General features: G+C 43.9%; 1 protein-coding gene across 1 annotated transcript in view; it reads left to right on the top strand.

Annotated features, from left to right (window-relative positions):
- The window catches only part of TRPC6 (transient receptor potential cation channel subfamily C member 6), a 69,820-nt gene extending 50,305 nt beyond the window's left edge, over positions 1-19,515 (top strand). The window contains exons 5-12 of the mRNA XM_082219135.1: positions 4,618-4,831; positions 7,314-7,547; positions 10,315-10,579; positions 12,355-12,550; positions 13,179-13,382; positions 16,619-16,702; positions 17,245-17,320; positions 18,050-19,515. Coding sequence (XP_082075261.1) covers positions 4,618-4,831; positions 7,314-7,547; positions 10,315-10,579; positions 12,355-12,550; positions 13,179-13,382; positions 16,619-16,702; positions 17,245-17,320; positions 18,050-18,204 — 1,428 coding nt within the window. The 3' untranslated portion in view covers positions 18,205-19,515. The remainder of the gene's footprint in view (positions 1-4,617; positions 4,832-7,313; positions 7,548-10,314; positions 10,580-12,354; positions 12,551-13,178; positions 13,383-16,618; positions 16,703-17,244; positions 17,321-18,049) is intronic.
- The last annotated feature ends 322 nt before the right edge of the window (positions 19,516-19,837 follow it).

The following is a 19,837-nucleotide window of genomic DNA, read 5'->3' as shown; positions in this document are numbered from 1 at the left end:
TTAACTTGAAGCACTATTTCTGGGTTAGCGTAGTGTGTAACCTGAAGTGTATGTAACCTGAAGCGTATGTAACCTGAGGTACCACTGTAAACCACAGTTATTCCAAATACAGTTTCCCTCATTCAGTGAGCTACTATGTTTGCTTCCTTCTCTTCCCAAACCTTTTCCCATGAGCTGTGAGCAGCCAACTCACCACATCCTGGAAAGTTTCTCCACACACATCCTGCCTAAAGCTTTTGATGTCTTGTGTTCCAACATGTCATGCACCCCTTTCCCCGTGTAAACTGACCAGAGCCTGCATGCCTCTCAAATTAATCTGGTTTTGGTGTGATGACTATGATAGTATTTTAAAACCTATGGGAAATTCCAATGCCTACTATTTCTAACAGTCTCTAATTTCAATCTAATGGTTATATTTATTCGCTTTCTAAAAGATAATTTGCTACCCTCCTATAGAACTGAACAAACAGGGTGGTTCAAGTTTTCCATAGGCTTTACACAGAATCCTGGATCTTCCCCATCTTTCCCACATTTTTGGTGGCTAGGGAAACAATTTCTAAACCTGCAATCCTATGGACACTTACTTGGGATTTGCTTCCATTGAATAGGTTTGGCAAGAGGAGGGAGGCAGTCACAGATGCACTCAGAATACTGAGTTGACCCTCTAATCCTTGGGTGAGAAGTCTTCTTCAGGCTGAAGGCTGCATTACCTGGTAGAAAGCTGGCAGGAGCCATATTTGAATAGTGGGCAGGGCCACATTCAACCGCACACCTGACCGACACACCCTTAGCATACAGGGACATACACCATCAAACACAGTCAAGTATACACATAAAACTATTTCCCATAGAAAGAGGCATAGATTTGATTCCTACTAATTCCACTTACCGTATTTTTCGCCCCATAGGATGCACCGCCCCATAGGACGCACCTAATTTTTTTTTGGGAGGGGGGAAATAAAGAAAACAAAATTATTCCCCCCCCAGGCATGGGGGAAGCCGGAGCCTGCCCCGACCCCAGCCCCCAGAACAGCCTGCTATCCGCAAGCCTAGGGAGCCGCGCCGGTCTCCCCAGGCTTGCGGAGAGGTGTGCGAAGCCTGGGCATGCTCTTCAGCGCGCACCAGGCTTCGGAATGCAGGCAGCTCTGCGCTACCCTCCGGAGCCTGGCTTTGCGCTGGGATCGGGAGGGTGGCGCAGAGCTGCAGGAAGCCCTGGAGCGCAGGCAGCTCTGCGCCACCCTCCAGAGCCCCGCGCGGCTTCGCGCCAGGATCGGGTGGCGCAGAGCTGCAGGAAGCCCTGGAGCGCAGGCAGCTCTGTGCCACCCTCCGGAGCCTCGTGCGGCTTCGCGCCGGGATCCGGAGGGTGGCGCAGAGCTGCTGGAAGCCCGGGAAAGCCTGCATTCGCCCCATAGGATGCACACACATTTCCCCTTCATTTTTGGAGCGTAAAAAGTGCGTCCTATAGGGCGAAAAATACGGTAAATTTAGAATCATAGAATCATAGAGTTGGAATAGACCACAAGGGCCATCGAGTCCAACCCCCTGCCAAGCAAGAAACACCATCAGAGCACTCCTGACATATGGTTGTCAAGCCTCTGCTTAAAGACCTCCAAAGAAGGAGACTCCACCACACTCCTTGGCAGCAAATTCCACTGTCGAACAGCTCTTACTGTCATACATTTTCCCTGTAGACTTCTCAAAAAAAGTTCATAAGCTAATAGCCATTGATATAGCCTTATTGTCCATGAATTTGTCTAATCCCATTTTTTTCTTTTTACATTTTCCAAATTTATTATACACATCTTATTATACACATCAGTTTTTTAATCTTTGTGTGTTTTTTTTGCTATTTCCAGCTTTGACAAAGTAATAATAATAATAATAATAATAATAATAATAATTTGAATAAAAATGTGCACCCCACCCCCATGACAATTCCATTGTAACTATCCAACCTCCCAAAATTTCAACACCTCTTGTGATGGTTTGACCCCTTTCCATTTTAACATTATAAATTCTACAAACACCTTCCATATCTCCTCAAAATCATTTCTCCCATATACCCCCCATCTTACTTTAATAGCACATGTTAATTTATCATCTAATCCCATTCTAAGGTTGTCCAAGTTTCTGGTCATTGCTGTATCTTATAGAAGCGAATGCCACAGTTTAAATATGCACTGTGTTAAGAAATATTACTTTTTGTCTGTCCTGAAGCTTCTAGCATTCAGCTTTATGAATGACCCTGGGTTCTAGTATCATGAAAAAGGGAGAAAAACAACTCTCTATCTGCTTCCATGCACAATTTTTATACATCTCTATCTTGTTCCCTTTTACTTGCTTTCTCCCCCAAACTAAAAAGCCCCTGGCCCCAAATGTTTTTAACCTGTACTCACAGAGATGTTGTTGTAGCCCATTGAATAATTTTTCTGCCCTTTTATGAGCCTTTCCCAGCTCTACCATATCCTTTTTAAGGTGAGGCAACCAGATCTCTGGAATTCCAAGTGTGGCCTCGCCATAGATTCATAAAACAGCTTTATATTTTGATAGTTTTGTTTACAATCCCTTTCCTTACAAACCTAGCATAGAGTTTGACCTTTCCATGGCTGATGCACACCGGCTCGACATTTTCGCTCGGCTATCCATCCCGACCCTAAGTCTCTGTCACTTCAGACTCCATTAGCATACATTTGGAGTTAGGAGCTTTTTGCTGTTCTGTGAATCACTTCACACACATTGATTTACATTTGTCATTTTTAAGCCATGCCCTGACACCCTTCTTACCCAAGAAGCTGCCTGCCTTCAGTTCCCCAGAGCCTGGCAGGGAGCTGTAATCCCAGAAAAGGTTTAGAAAAGACTGGGATGTATAGATCTGCTCAGGCAGCTCTTCCCCCTTCCTGGACATCTACCACATCCCAATGGGCGTCAGGTCCTTCTCTGGCTCCTCCTGAGTACAGCCCAGGAAGTTAAACCCTCTGATTGCCAGCCAAGTGCATCTGTGCCAGCTCTGGACTTCTTGCCAGGCCAGTAATGACACCTCTGCTCCTAGGAGGGCTGCAGACAAAGGAAGATAGTCAGGGGTTCAGGTGGGGGTCTGGTGTGTGTGGCGTCATCAGGGGCAGGCAGCGTTCTTGGGGGGCTGGGTGTTTTTGGTGCTGGAGGTCTATGCAGGGTTCCACTCCACTTCTTTGGCTGAGGTCCTCCTGGAGTTATTGTTGATCTAGACCAGTGTTTCTCAACCTTGGGTCCCCAGATGTTGTTGGACTACAACTCCCATCATCCCTGAGCTCTGGCCTTGCTAGCTAGGGATGATGGGAGTTGTAGTTCAACAACTTCTGGGGACCCAAGGTTGAGAAAGGCTGGTCTGGACTCTGTCTGAGGCAGAGGGTAAGGGAAGCAGTTTTCCCATGATGCAAACCTGTCACACACAAGTGCCACAGCCTGGCACTCTCCTGGGTTGTTCTGTGTATATAAAAAATAAATTTTGATGATATGCAAAGTAACAGAGTAGCTTGCAGCTAGGAAGCTAAATAACTCTTCTAGGTGATTGATAGCTTCTTTATAAAGACAATGTCCAGTTCAAAAGAACTTTACAATCACATGCTTAGTCAAACATGGGTATGTTCTCACTTGAATTGTAGATGGAAGTCTTTGACGTTTCTTATGAAGGGTTTTTACTTTCACCTCAACAGTATTCTCTTGGTTGTTTACAGAGAGCTCCTGCACGGGTTTCTCCCTATTAATGTTTAGGGATCTTCCTCTGTTTGTTTCACTTCAGATATATCTCAGAGACACACACTACCCACAGCAGATTCCTGAGAAGTTTATCTCAGCAGCCATTCTCCCTCACACACAGAGAGGAAACAGAGAGAGCAGTTTAAAACAACAGTTACTTGAATAACAGTCACAACAGAATAGAATGCCTCTCTCATGTGACTCACAGTCAGCCAATCACTTGAGAGCTACTGCCAAAGGAAATTTCCCCCGTGTTAAAAAAGTACACAGTAATTTAACATAAGTAAACATTCCCTTTTCAGGAATTTAAACCATTATCCTGTAAGTGGACCACTGCCTGACCACGTTGTGGTCATTGAAACATAGGAAACTGCTATTATACCAAGTCAAAACTCTGGCTCATCTAAACCAGTATTGTCCATTGGTTGGCAGCAGGTCTCCATGCTTACAGACAGAAGTCTTTGCCAGCCATTCCTGAAGATGCCAGAGATTGCACTTAGGGACTCTCGCACGGGACTCATGTGCTTTACCTCTCAGTTATGCCCCTTCCCCAGCTGTGTTTCTTCAATCTGTGGTTCCCACCTCGAAGGTGGCAGCAACCATTGTGCCATAGCATTTCTACTCCTCTGTCCCCTGCACTGCTGTAATCCTGAAGTCCCTCGGCAATTTGAGCAACATACAGGGTATATGGAAGTATAGAAAACTGCAAAAGGCTGATTAGAAATAGCATTAAGGGGTAATTATTTTATGCAAAGCATTCTCTCCTGTTTCTTTGCTGTGCCTGGCTGTTGTTTCTTTCCGACAGCAGCCTTCTCAAGATAATTTTATGTTGGTGGGGGAGTGCTGTAATCTTTAAAATCTCTCTCTTTTTTATTTTTGCAGTTGGGTAGAATAATGCGCGGACCCTTTATGAAATTTGTGGCACATGCAGCCTCTTTCACCATTTTCCTTGGTTTGCTGGTCATGAATGCAGCAGACAGGTTTGATGGCACCAAACTGAAGCCCAATGAAAGCAGAACGGATGGAAAACAGCTGTTCAGGATGAAAACTTCGTGCTTCTCGTGGATGGAGTTGCTGATTATCTCATGGGTAATAGGTAAAAAACATATCGCAAAGCTGTGTCTTGCAACCATAGCAGAGGACTGTGTGTCTGTTAAGCCTCTTTTCTCTTATAGAGGTGCAGTACGAGACACAAAGTGAAGGGTCTTGCTGAATTCCACATTCATTCATGTGTATCCCTTGCATAGGTTGTGAGTGGGAAATGCCACAGCGTTCTTCCTTCCTTTCCTCTTCGGTGCTTTTCACGAAACACATGCATTTATGTGTTAGCACACCAAACAAGGAACATTTGAGGTGCATTTTCAGAATGCTCTGATTATATCAGATGATCTACTTATTCATACAAGCAAACACATTCTGAATCAGATCTGTTAAGTCTCTGCCAATTAACCTGGTTCCAAAACCCATCTCCTACTTTCTTGGTTATAGAGAAGACAGTTCACCCCAGAAAACACAGTTGATTGTCACATCTTAAAGCACCCAGCACCGTACAGATGACATGTTGTTATTAATTCATTTAAAATTTACATTTCAGAAGCCTAGAAAAAGGGGTGCAAGTTTCAATGTGTACACATGTTACTCTTGTTATAGCTAAAAGAAAGAAAGAAAAGGAATACACCTTCTTCTAAGCCTTATGCAGAAAAAAGAGGTGGCATGTTACTTTGAAAGTGCAGAAAATTCAGGGAACTGTTCTATAGAAGTAACAGCATGTTACATCAAATGAAACCAATCATTTGTGGCTGCATTATCTAAAATAAGAATTAAATCTTTTAAAGCCAATTTTTAAAAAGAAAGTTGATAGTTAGCAGGCAAGACAGAAACTCGATGCTAATGAGTGTATTCAGATATTGTCAGTGAGCACTGGAGATTACTAACATGCAACATCAGAGAAATCCAAATTGGTAGGAGATAGCATTTTTGGTTGATTAGGTGTTATGCATTAGAAGCTACTATAAAATGTAATAAAAAGTTAATGAACCGAGAACTGTGAGAGACATGAAGGAGCAAGTAGATATCTGAAAGCTGTATAAATTGTGAAGGAGAAACACACACAATCACATACATAGGATAATAATTATAACACACATTCATTCGTGTGAAATGCCATCTAAAACTCATAGCTAGTTGAAGATCTGTGCAGTACCTTTACACTTCCAGCTGCAGGAAAAGGCGGATGCAGCTCATCCCAAATCTTTTTCAACTTTGGTTAAGATATCTTCCTGTTTTGCTGCCTGCTAACAGCAGGGGGTGCTTTTAGGGTGCAGTTGCTCAAGGTGGCCCAGTCTTGAGTTAAATATTAAATTCAAAAGGGATCCCAGCTGCATGAAACATGCACTATTCTTAAGTAGTGTAGGGTGGTAGAAGAATGAGAAGCTCATTGTTCAGAGGCTGGCCTCTATGCTCAATTCTCTCTCTCTCTCTCTCTCTCTCTCTCTCTCTCTCTCTCTCTCTCTCTCTCTCTCCCCCTCCCTCCCTCCCTCCCTCCCTCCCTCCCTCCCTCTCCACACACTAGCTCTCAGCTCATATCAGCTTCTGCTTCTGCAGCAAAGCTCTGCTCCCAAGTCACAGCAGTCAGAAATGGCGTGGTCAGTTGCTAGGCTCTAAACATCGGTTCTTTACGAATTCATTACACCAGAAACCTTATTTGAATGATCATCCCTGGGGAGCCACAGCTCACCTTGGCAAATCTAGCAGGGAGGGAGACTGAGACACCTTCTGCCATTCCAAGATTGCTAGCAAACTGCCCTCTCTCACCAGTGTTTGCTATAGAAGGGGCACTGATAAAAGCTGTTGGTGTATGAAAACCCATAGCCGCCACATACATCTCCTGCTGCGCTGGTAAATTCAAAGCTAGAGTGCCGATATCCACCTTGCAATTTGACAACTCTCCACAAAGCCAATTGCCACCCTACCATTTTTACATAATGAATAGGGAATCTAATAGAATTTGTTGGTATCCATCTTGAGAGACAATGGAACGAACCTCCGGGGGGTGAAGTCAAAGAGCTGCAGGATCACAGCGCCTGCTGTGGCTGCAGCAACTGGGAACTCATAACTGCTGCCTCCTGCATTGTTTTTACTGTGTTAGCAGCACTGAACTGACCTCCCTGCGCAGAAGCCTAGGCAGTGTGTATGGAAGTCCTGGGCTGCCCAGATGACAACACCCCACTCTTCAGCCTTGCTAATGTGGTCCAAAGGAAAGCAGAGCAATGTGTTTGGTACCAGCTTAGCTGCAGAAGTTGCCTGAAGGAGGCATACAAGGCACCATCCAACCATCTTAGGGGCTCCACCCAAGATTCGCGTAGGGTTTAGTCCTTAGGCTTTTCTTCTCCCAATGATGTCCCACAAAGCAATGGATGGAATATTTCTTGTATAAATAAAATAAGAGCTTTGTTTCATTTTTCAAAGCCTGTATCCCTACTTCTCAAGACATGGGACTCAAACAGATATATTTGATATTTTCTATGACATTTTGTGGAAAGCTAATGCTGTGTGTGCTCTCTTCTTTCCTCCTCTAGGTATGATATGGTCCGAGTGTAAAGAGATTTGGTCCCAAGGTCCCAAGGAATACCTGTTTGAGTTGTGGAATATGCTAGATTTCGGGATGCTAGCTATTTTTGCAGCTTCGTTCATTGCGAGGTTCATGGCATTTTGGCATGCTTCCAGAGCCCAGAGCATGGTCGATGCAGGTGTGGATATGAAGAACTTGAAAACGGTGACATTGCCTCCCAGTATAAAATACTACACTTTGGGTGAGTTTATGAACCATTGAGATTTGTGTTGGCTGAGCAAAGGAGAACTCTTCCAGTTCGGGTTCTACCCTCCCGATCAGGAGAAAACTGGCTTGCTCCATCTTCCATGTGACAGGCCTTGAGATATTTGAAGATGGCTGCCATATCTGCTCTCATGTCTCCTCTTATCCAGGCAACCCCCTCAACCATTCCTCATAAGGCTTGGGTTCCAGACCCTTGACCATCTTGGTCACCCTCTTCTGCACACGTTCCAACTCGTCAATATCCTTCTGAAATGGTGGCACCTAGAACTGGACACAGAACTCTAGGTGTTATCTGACCAGGGCAGAATAGAGTGGTACTATTACTTCCCTTGATTACTTCCCTAGACTTCCCTTGATGCAGCCAAGAATAGCATTACCTCTTTTTGCTACTGCATCACACCGTTGACTCATGTTAAGTTTGTGGTCTACTAAGACCCCATGATCCTTTTCACATGTAAGGCCATTGTGGGATAAAATGTTTTCATCTAGAGCTTATAAGGAACTCATTACTACTGAGCTGCATGTCCACTTCTTTTCACAACCCATGCAAGCAGTGGAGATTTTCAGTGACTTTCAGTGAGCAAGACAGCAGCAAGTTTCATATTCATTTTCTTTCCTAAAATATCCTATAAAAATAATTTTCTTCTGCTTGAAGAAAATGCCCCAATGGGAATGATGCTATCCTTTGGATGGCTTTAAGGACTGATGTAGTTGTGATGTTATATAGATATACATAAACTCATCAGTTTTTTATGTTTACAACATCATTATTATTATTTTTATTAAAAAATATTTTTAAAATTATTTAGCTTATTTTTTATCCTTAAACCATTTGATTTCCTTATATTGTGAACCCCTTTGGGAACATAACTATTAATATGTAGAAAGAGTGCTGTAAGTTGCCCTGGGCTTATAGAGCAGGTTGTAATTCAAACGAAGAAATGGGAATCTTCATTTTTAGCTGCAGTTTATACACTCCCCCTTACTGTATAGCTAGTTTCTTCACGTAAAATCGAGAGGTTATGAACAATCAGAAGTTACAGTGAGATAAAGTGATGTGTGCTGGACAGAAAAGCAATTGCCAGTGCAGTCCTCTGCATGTCTACTCAGAAGTAAGCCTCACAGAGTTCAGCAGGAGTTTCTTTCAGATAAGCCTGTACAGTGGTACCTTGGGTAAAGTACTGAATTCGTTCCTGAGGTCCGTACTTAACCTGAAACTGTTCTTAACCTGAAGCACGACTTTAACTAATGGGTCTGCTGCCACGCCGCCGGAGCACGATTTCTGTTCTCATCTTAACCTGAAGCACTATTTCTGGGTTAGCAGAGTCTGTAACCTGAAGCATATGTAACCTGAAGTGTATGTAACCCGAGGTACCACTGTATAGGATTTCAGGCTCCACCACCAGTTTCTAGGAAGCAATGGCAATTTATAACAGTGGACGATCTGCTCTTCACTTCCTAAGCAATATAATTCTGAACCCACTGCAGTTGCAATGGATGAGTTTGAGAGCTGTTAGGTTTTTAGTTTCATTGGAGGCCTTTAAGCAGAGGTTGGGTGGCCACCTGTCATGGATGCTTCAGTTGAGATTCCTGCATTGCAGGGGCTTGGACTAGATGGCCCTCAGGGTCCCTCCCTATTCTACAGTTCTATGATTCTATCTTTCACAATGCAGTTTGTATGTTGTTGTTGTTGTTTTGTAATGGAGGTGACTCTCAACTTACACAGGGGTTATGTTCTAGGGGTAGCGCATAAGCCAAATTTACATATACTCAAAACGCATTGTGTTCAATTATGAGTTGGATCCCCAAAGTCTTGTTTCCTAGATGACCACCCCCTTTCCACTCCCTTTTCATTTATGTATTCTTATTTTGGCAAGTTACCTGTATTTCAAAATGAAGAAAGAATGATTAATAAAAGGATAAATGTGAACAGAATTGTTCATTTGTTTATTTCATCTCTCTCCTTTTTTATTACTCTTAATGTAAAGCCAGGTAACTGCATAGTCATAAAATTAAATGAAATAACTTTTTTTAAAAAAGTAAGACGAAGGAGACACTGAAATGTCAAAAACCAGAGGGGAAAATGCAACGGTATGCAAAACCATTACTAGGAGTGAGCTTGGGCAATGATGTATCAATACATTGCCTAGGACCTGTTTGAAGGCTAGAGCATGATGACGCCTTCTCCCGAGTCTTGTTTTCCCCTCAGTGCGCCAGGCACTGAAAGCAGAGGAACTCCCTCCAGCACCCAGCACATGGAGGAACGAGCTGGCTTTCACTCTGGCCAGGGTGAATCCACTGCCACTCCCGCTGAGGGAGCTGAGGTGATTTCACCCCGGTGCCTCACAGGACCAGGCCCGATACAGCTTGTTCCTCCACTTTTCAACATCGCAATGTGTCACTATATTGCGATGTTCGACTGGTGATACATTGCAATGTTGAAAAGCTGATATTACCCAGCCCTAACTAGGGGCTGCAGTTCATACATTAATAGCCACAGAAACGGCATGTGGGTAATGTCACAAATTTGTCTGAGAAGAAGCAGCCATTTTGCTGTTGTCTCTCTGTGCTGACATCCCTCTGAAAGGTGCTTCTCTTGTTCACAAGTGCTTTACTTCTGATTGCACAGGGGATGCACAGCAAGATCTCCAGGCATTGGCTTAATGCTTGGGCAGCTAAATATGGAACATATATCAAAACATTAAACAGATGTTCTTGTGGGTTTTCTTTTGCTTTTTTTACAGCAAGAATAGACTGGGATCCATCCGACCCTCAAATCATATCTGAAGGCCTATATGCAATCGCTGTGGTCTTAAGCTTCTCAAGAATCGCCTATATTCTGCCCGCCAATGAAAGCTTTGGACCTCTACAGATATCGCTTGGCAGAACTGTGAAAGACATTTTCAAGTTCATGGTCATATTTATCATGGTTTTTGTGGCCTTCATGATAGGAATGTTTAATCTCTACTCTTACTACCTGGGGGCAAAGCAAAATGAAGCCTTCACTACGTAAGTAAATGTTGAAATCTGCTTTTGCTGTAGTAAGTGTAGATGATTTTGTTGGAAGGCAATCAGTCGGATTTAAGCGCATTCGCTGTTGTAATGTTAAGTATCCAAACTATGGCCATGGTTAGCTATGGCCTGCAATTCCTAAATATTGATTTTCCAACCATCTTTCCTCAGCTAGCAGTACTGATGCATCTAAATGCCAAGCGCATTTACTATAAAGTAATTCTAAAGGCACTTCCATGTTAATGGATTCATGGTGATTGGCGCATTCAATAAAAGGGCTGGTTATCCCTTTGGGGCAATCCTTTGATTTCTACTAGTCCAGACGGACTACCAGGATCAGTTCAGATGTCACCCCCAAAAGCAGCTGCTATGGTAGCTCTGAACAGCCACAACAACCAGCAGATAGAAGCACCTGCTTTGCATTATAGATTAGGTCCTCTTTTATATTATTTAGTTTGCATAAATACATAATGCACTCCTCCTATGCGAGATGTATTAGGACAAGGTCTGTTTGTGCATAACAAGAGTGTGTTGTAGACATCTTTAGTCAATGCTGCATAGTTTAGTTGCTAGTGTCCATATATGTCACTAGGTCCATTAAAATTTAAATTATGCTTGTGCATGCTAAAGTATCTATCAACTGAAGCTACTTCCACTGCACGTTTTTCCATTGTGCAAAAGCAGAGGTTGATCATGCCTGTTTGAACATTTAAAATGTGGACACTTTTAACATTATCATGACATGCCTGATTTCCCTGCGCCATTAACATGTGCAGAGGAGGGCAACCAAGACGATCAAGGGTCTAGTAACCAAGCCTAACAAGGAACTGTTGATGGAGCTGGTGTGTTTAGCCAGGAAAAGAGGAGAGTGAGAGGAGATATCATAGCCATCTTCAAGGGCTGTCACATGGATGTTGGAACAAACTTCTTTTCTCCTGCTCCGGAAGAAAGGACTCAAACCAATGGCTTCGAGTTACAAGAAAGGAGATGCCGACTAAGCATCAGGAAGAATTTTCTGACAGTAAGAGCTGTTTGACAGTAGAACAGTCTCCCTCGGGAGGTTGTGGGCTCTCCTTCCTTGGAGGTTTTTAAGCAGAGGTTGGATGGCCATCTGTCATGGATGCTCTAGGTGAGATTCCTGCATTGCAGGGGGTTGGGCTAGATGACCCTTGAGGGTCCTTCCAACTTTGATTCTATGATCATGAATTGGAGTTGGTGCCGACATAGGGCTTGTCCCATGCCTAGAACGCATGGGTCTGAGGTTTTCTGCTTCTCTTGCGCTTTCTAGACATGGGTCTGAGTGGTTTTGCCCTTGCCCTGCCTCTTTCTTCAGGAAAACCCGGTCTTAAGTGATATATCAGAGCAAACAGCAATCTGGAGAAAAACTGATTGATGTTTGCTCTGATTCAGCGGTAATACAGTGGTACCTCGGGTTACATATGCTTCAGGTTAGAGACTCCACTAACCCAGAAATAGTACCTCGGGTTGAGAACTTTGCCTCAGGGTGAGAACAGAAATCGCGGAGCCACGGCGCGGCAGCAGCAGGAGGCCCCATTAGCTAAAGTAGTGCTTCAGGTTAAGAACAGTTTCAGGTTAACAACGGACCTCCGGAACAAATTAAGTACTTAACCCGAGGTACCACTGTAGTCAGGTTTCCCCAGGGGGGGAAAGTGGGGCAAGGGCAAGCCTGGATGGTCCCATACTCAGCTTTTACAGATCTTTTACTCCACTGTTATGCTCACGTTTCTGGGATTTATTTTTCTTTCTTTCAGAGTGGAAGAAAGCTTCAAGACTTTGTTCTGGGCAATATTTGGACTCTCAGAAGTGAAATCAGTTGTCATAAACTATAGGCACAAATTTATTGAGAACATTGGTTATGTCCTTTATGGGGTTTATAACGTCACCATGGTTATTGTTCTGTTGAACATGCTTATCGCGATGATCAATAGCTCATTCCAAGAGATTGAGGTAATAATGCTCTTTTGAACTACCTTTAGCTTACTCAGTCATTATTGAGTAATGATGTGGTCGGGCTCCCAGCTCCCCTCAGCCCCAGCCAGCACGGGCAGTGGTCAAAGTATATCAGGAATTATAGTCCAGTGGCATCTGGAGGGCCACAGGTATTCCATCCCTGCTTGATTAAATCAGTACAATTTTTCAGAACAAATAGAAATTCATGATCAAAAAACAAACTCTCAGTAGGACTAGCACTGGTTACAACCCCGAGTTGCTTAAATGTGCCATTATTTCAACAGGACTTGAGCTAAGTCAGTATTAATTTGTCCTACAGATTTCAATGGAATCTAAGTTCAACTACATTAGACTGCGTCCAAGTCAAATTCCTTAGAATCATGACCTGCCAGTGAGCTTCTTCCAACCACCTAGCTGATCACAATCAGAAATGGGCTGAACTCAAGTAGAACCTCAATCCACCCGTTATCTGATCCAGGCGAGCTCTTCCTATGAAGTAGTGTTACTGTTATTTCCTGCAGTTTAGTTCAGCGCAGGAGTCTAGCTGGAGTCTGAGCATCCAGCAAAACAACTTTTGCGTATCATTTCAAATGACCACCGCTTAACTCTTTTCTCTGCCTTCCAGGATGATGCTGATGTGGAATGGAAGTTTGCAAGAGCAAAACTGTGGTTCTCCTATTTTGAGGAGGGCAGAACGCTCCCGGTGCCGTTCAACCTAGTGCCTAGCCCCAAATCTCTGATTTACTTCTCGCTCAGAATAAAGAAGTGGATTTTTAAGTTGTTGTTTTGCAATAGAAAAGGTTTCCAGGAAGACGCTGAGATGAATAAGGTAACTACGCAATGGAGTAAACCTGCCGCATTCTGGAATTGTGAACAACTTTATGCAACGCATGACTCCACTGGAGGAGGGCAATTTGTGCCAGACCTACACCACTAAATAAAATGGTTGTTTTCTTTCAAGGGTTTCTGGTAGAAATTCCCTAACCTACAAAGTTAATTTGATGGCTGCAATTTTAGAAACACGCAGAGCAATCCAAATTCTGGATCTGCTATGCTGGAGGGAGTGTGGAGGTGTCCAAACGCCTAGCCCAGCCTGGCTCTGCTGGCCGCAGGGTTTCTAAATGTAGTCTTGAGTTAGCAAATGCTGCCAGGGGGGTTCTTGGTAGAGAGAAAAGCATCCTTCATTTCTCTTGATTACAGTTTTGAAGTCTGGAGGGTGAATTGCCTCTGATTCAGTGTCCATTGTGGTGGAAATGTGGAACCTAAACCAATGGTCATATGTGCAGGAAGGAATGTCCGTGGGCTTAGCTTTGAACACACAGATATCCCAGAGAGCAGTACTGCCTGCCGACTCATTTTACTAGTTATGAATTGGAATGTGCATATTACCCAAGAGTAAGGTAAAGGTAAAGGACCCCTGGATGGTTAAGTCCAGTCAAAGGCAACTATGGGGTTCTGGCGCTCGTCTCCTTTTCAGGCCGAGGGAGCCGGTGTTTGTCCACAGGCAGCTTTCTGGGTCATGTGCCCAGCATGACTAAACCACTACTGGCGCACGGAGGACCGTGACGAGTGCCAGAGTGCATGGAAACACCATGTACCTTCCCGCTGCTGCGGTACCTATTTATTTACTTGCACTGGCATGCTTTCAAACTGCTAGGTTGGCAGGAACTGGGACTGAGCAACGGGAGCTCACCCCATCGCCGGGATTCGAACCACTGACCTTCCGATTGGCAAGCTCAAGAGGCTCAGTGGTTTAGACCACAGTGCCACCCATTTTGCAGGGCTGGCAGGAGATCTGCACTTGACAACATGCATTCATATCTGTATGGACATATGCATTTGACCTCTAGATCCTTCCCCCCAACTAACTTGAAGAGTTTATCTGTGCAACTTTCCATCATTTCTGCTGCTAAGTGGAAAGTAAAATTATGTTGAATACTGAAGGTTCAGGATTATTGTCCACATCAGCAGGATAGCAATTTCTGCTAAGAAAATCTTAGATCGAGTGACCAGGGCATCCTTTTTGCCCATGTTAACATATATCTATTTCATACCTGCAACTTATACAATTGGGAGGAAACTCCTAATTAGGTAGGGTGGCCATGTATGCATCACCAATCAGAAGGTGGTATCAGTTTGCGTAGAATTTACATTTGCTAATTTATGTGTATACATGCAATTTGGGAAATAATGACCATAAGGGAAACAGAATGCAAAACGTGTCACCATAGACGTTCTGATGGTTCTTCATCTTTGAAACAGAATTGAGGTGGACAGCCCTTCAACTAGATGACTGCCCCCTGACAGCTCTTCCAAAAGAGGACTCTGTAATGCTGGGACACACGCCTACTCTATAAATAGGCGTAGTAAAAGGACATTCTGTGAGCAGGAAAATCTTTGGGCAGTGTATTGCTGTCAAACTCCATAGTCCATAGTCGAATTTCACTGGACTTAACCATCCAGGGGGCGTAGGGTTGAATCCCCCTAAGTCATTGCATGAGCAGAAAAACGCCTGCAAACTTCTGCAAGTGCAGTGGAACTTCTACCACCAGCACCATCAGCACTTCCCTCAAATGTGCTCCAGAGACTTAGGGGAACTCCTGTAGCAGATTTGCGGGTTGCACAGGAGGAAGAGATGGAGGGGAAGTTCTGTTGCGCTCATGAAAGTCATTCTGCTCATGCATACAACCCAAAGTAATAGAGAAGGGCAGGGGATGAGAACCAGAGGAAGATAAGCTCCATAAACCAGAACCAGGAAGATAAGCTCCCCCCGCCTCACCTTTTCAGGAAAAAAGGCTAAAGTCAATAGTTAGGATGTGTAGATGTTCTAATAAGAGCTCAGCCTGAGCGTTTCTGCATCTTCACAGATTATGTTTATCAGCTCCCCAAATCCGATGATTCACTCCTGCGGGTAAAATGAATGGCTATTACTTACCCATCCAGTTCTGCTGATATAAACCTTCGCTGCAGCCTTCCAGCTCCTGTGAGAGAATAAAAGGCTTCTTTAGAAGCCGAGCATCGCTTGCCACCAAGTGGTCACATTCTGAAATGCAACATAACGTTATCTTGGTACGGCTTGCTTACACAACTGAAATCCAGGAATTGGTCCAGACATTGCTGTAACAAGTCTTAACCGGTCCAAGCAAATGTTTTGTGAGAACTGTCTGCTCATGTTAGTAGTGTAATTAAAAAGAAGATTTTCCACAATTAGAAGAAATGAATTTTTGCATTTGGCCCCACAGGCACTTGGCTTCCTGAAAGCTGCACTGCAAAAATCTCAAGGCAGCCTTGTAAATAAACCCACAAAAGTTGCTAGCCCTCAAAAAAAAAAAACATTTTACTAGGTAACTTTGCTCCAAGGGATCTGTGTTTCTGGGATGCTGCAGAAGAAAGGATGTCCCCGCCCTCCATGACCTGCAGGATTCCATCTTCATTGTAGGCTACTTATAAAATTTAAAAGCTTTCTTCCAGTTAATTGGTGGCGGAGGGGTTGAGCAATCCTGTCTGTTCCCCCTTAACCAGTCCTTTGGATTTCCATGTTGGTCTTGGAGTAATGGGATTTCTGCAATGCTTGCTGTTGAAGCATGCAGTTGGGCCCCGTTCACACCACGCATTTAAATCACTATGATGCCACTCAGGGCTTCCTCCAAAGAATTATGGGGGCTGTAGTTCCCTGTGGAGACGGATTGGTTGTTTAAACCACTCTGGAATTCGTAGCTCTGTGAGGAAAACAACTCTCAGCACCTTTAACAAACCATAGCTCCCAGAATTCTTGGGGGCAAGCCATGATTGTTTATTGTGTCTCAAGAAGATGGTGTGAATGTGGCCTTAAACATTCACTGAAGACATTCATTTCTTCAGCAAACTTTTACATTTCATTTTCTCCCCAGCAGCTTCCCTCATTAAGAGATATTTTATCTGAAATATCTCCAAAACCTCTCTCTTGTGCATAGGAGCGATGCTTAAGGAGTACAGTATTCTAATGAAATGTGGTAAGAAGGGAAAGGGGGAAGAAGAGATTTATTAAGCAATCCTCACTTAGTACTCCTTTCTTCTGTTTTTCAGCTAGGTCAAAGTAAGGAATCAAGTATAAGAAGCTCAGATGACCTCAACTTAAACAGCTTAAGGAACCCTCAAAGGAAGTATCAGGTAGGATCTAGATGCTAACAGAGTACAGTAACTGTAAAGAACCTGAAAGCCAAACAGAGAAGGATTATCCACAGCCCTCCTCTTCCCCCCCCTCTCTCTCTCTCGCCTGTTGCTTGTTCAGCATCCAACCATTCTGCTCCCTCCTTTCATCCTCTGACCTGTGTCCTGTCTCTCACCATCACTCCCCTGGCTCTTCCTCTTCCTCTTCTGAGACTTCCCTAGAGGATTCTCTAGTTGTGCTGCCTCCCCTGTTCTGCCCTCATCTGGTTAAGCTGCCTCAGTGCCAGCGACAAGGCTGCCATATTTCCTCTTTTTCCAGGACGTGTCCTCTTTTTCATGGGTTTGTGAAATGAGAGTCATCCTAGAGATCCCCCACGCAAGTCAGCAAATGTGTCCTCTTCTTTGCTCTTCAAAATACGGCCACCCTATGGGTCTATGTCAGACACAACTGTGCCTCACCCCATGTGCCGCTACTGCTGTCTAGGATCAGGATGCACAAGCCAATACTGTATCTGAAAGGCTTTTCTGCTTCTCTTCCCCAGAAAATTATGAAACGTCTTATCAAGCGATACGTACTGAAAGCTCAGGTGGACAAAGAAAGTGATGAAGTCAATGAAGGTAGGCTTCCAAAATGGATGTCGTTTGGAATATCGGATAGCAGAATTATAAGGCTAGCAAAAGTTATTGGGTTCCCCCACCCCATACTTAAATGGCACCTCTGCTATAGTGCTTCTGTTTTGATTTGCAGCATAACAGCTGCTGTGGCTTCTGGGTTATAACTCTTCCAAGAACAAAATACAGTGGTGCCTCGCAAGACGGAAAACTCGCTAGACGAAAGAGTTTTCCGTTTTGGAGGTGCTTCGCAAAACGAATGTCCTATGGGCTTGCTTTGCAAGACGAAAATGTCTTGCGAGTTCCTGCGGGTTTTTTCCCCTTCCCCCCTTTTTCTAAGCCGCTAAGCCGCTTATCAGCTGATCCGCTAAGCCGATAAGCCGCTAAAAGCCGCTAATAGCGCTAATCTGCTAATCCGTCAATGGGCTTGCTTTGCAAGACGAAAAAACCGCTAGACGAAGAGACTCTCAGAACGGATTCTTTTCGTCTTGCGAGGCACCACTGTATATATATATATCATTGGCATCCTGAGGGGGAGCTAGAGGTAATGGTGGCAGAACCCTGTTTGAGGCCAGCCAGTTCCCTATGCTCCAGTGGGTTGTAAGGTTTTATTTGCCGGACCAAATGAGCCTTTGGGTCTGATTCATCAGGGCTCTTCGTAATGTTGTCCCCCTCCCCATCCCCGGCTTTCCCTTTTTCTTCTCGTAAGCCCTTGATCTTCTCTCTCTCTTATAGGTGAGCTGAAAGAAATTAAACAGGACATCTCAAGCCTCCGTTACGAGCTCCTTGAAGAAAAATCACAGAACACTGAAGACCTGGCAGAACTCATCCGGAAACTTGGGGAGAAACTGTGTATTGAGCCAAAACAGGAACAAAGGACTTCTCTCTGAAAAAGAAAGGGGGGAGAGAGACACACACTCCTCCTCCAAGCTGGCAGTCCAGTGAAAGCCATATCAGTTCTATCTACACCTCACCTCCCTCTCCCCCCGCAATTCTTCTTCAATCATAATTGACACTTTTGCAGCAGCTACTAAAGTAGATGCATCTTGACCATTCTTTTTCTTTTTGGTTAACTGGGGAAAACCGGCATTTTGAGCAGATGTTATTTAACCCCATCCACGGAGGCCAACTCAACCATTGAAAGGAAAAGACGTAAAATATGGTTTGAGAAGTCGCACAATTAAAGACTTTAATTACTGGTTCTACTGGTGCCAGGGAGCTCTCTTGTTCTCTCACTGTCTTTCACACTCCCACTAACGTGCACACATATTTTGACACTTCAGACGTATGCACACTTAGAAGTATATTCCACTGAGATGAATGAGGTTTACAAATTAAGCTTTTAGGAATAAGGTTCTGATCACTTTCTTTTTCTTTTTTTAAAAAATGAACTGGTCTTTCTTTAAATAAACAACAACAAAAATACAATTACATTGCTTTAATTACAGTGAAAAGAAATAATTTCTGTTCTGTTAACTAAGCGCTTGGGATGGACAAGAGGAAGGCTCAATAGAACACATCCGAAAGCCATGATGTTACCATGACATTACAGTGTTTTCTTCAAATCCCTCCATTGCAAGAAGGTGTTCTGGTACATTTCTTTGGGAGTGCATCTACAATACGAACCCATATTGGCTTTGGGTTTCTCCAAAGAATCCTAGGTGAGGGTGCTAAGATCAGTAGTCCCCTTCCTCTTCAGAGAACTACAATCCCCAGCAATCATTGGGGATAAATGTTAAAATGCTTTAAGTCTCTATTGCAGATATGTCTGTCCAAGGACTGAGGTGCCAGGAGTCTTGATAATCCATCCCACGAAAGGCGTTCCACTGCCAAGCAGCAATTCCTACTACCTGCCTTGTCAACGTTTAGAATTTTTCCTTGGCGAATGTTTATATGTTGAGATATACAATATGAGTTGCATTGGACTAAGTCATAGAGTTGATACACCACAATCAGTGGGCATTTATTTCAGTGGGTCTAGTCTGAAAAAAAAATCAGTCCATTTGTTTCATTGGGTTTACTCTGAGAATATTGCAATGGGATGCAACCCAATATATTAAAAGCTCTTGTGTCTAGGAGCAAATGACTGGAACCATAAGTGTTCTTAGGGAGGTACACTGTATGCCTGGTCTATGACTGCCTTACTCCCTTCTTGGCCCTGATCCGTTGTGCAGCCCTATGATAAATAACTGAAACCAAAAGCCAGCCCTACCTTGTCTCATTTCACATGTTTGTATTGCTACCGCCTTTCATCTAGTAACCTCAGCACCACTGAAAGAACCACCCACAACCAAACCTTCCATTAGTCACGGCCAGGTATTTGATGGTGGTTGCACTTCAGGTCTACACAAGTTGGATACAGATAACCCTTTTGCCCAGTGTGGCCCTTTGAGATGTTGTTGGGTTCTAACTTCCATCAACCTCAGCTAGCATGTCCAAAAGTCAGGAATGATGAGAGTTGTAGTCTAGCAATACCTGGAGGACCTTGCCCTATACCTGCACCCAAAGTATGTGCAAAATTCC

This window comes from Podarcis vaucheri (genome assembly GCF_965113315.1).
Source record: "Podarcis vaucheri genome assembly, chromosome: 4".
Taxonomy (NCBI): Eukaryota; Metazoa; Chordata; class Lepidosauria; order Squamata; family Lacertidae; genus Podarcis; species Podarcis vaucheri.
This window is presented reverse-complemented; position numbering and strand designations above follow the sequence as displayed.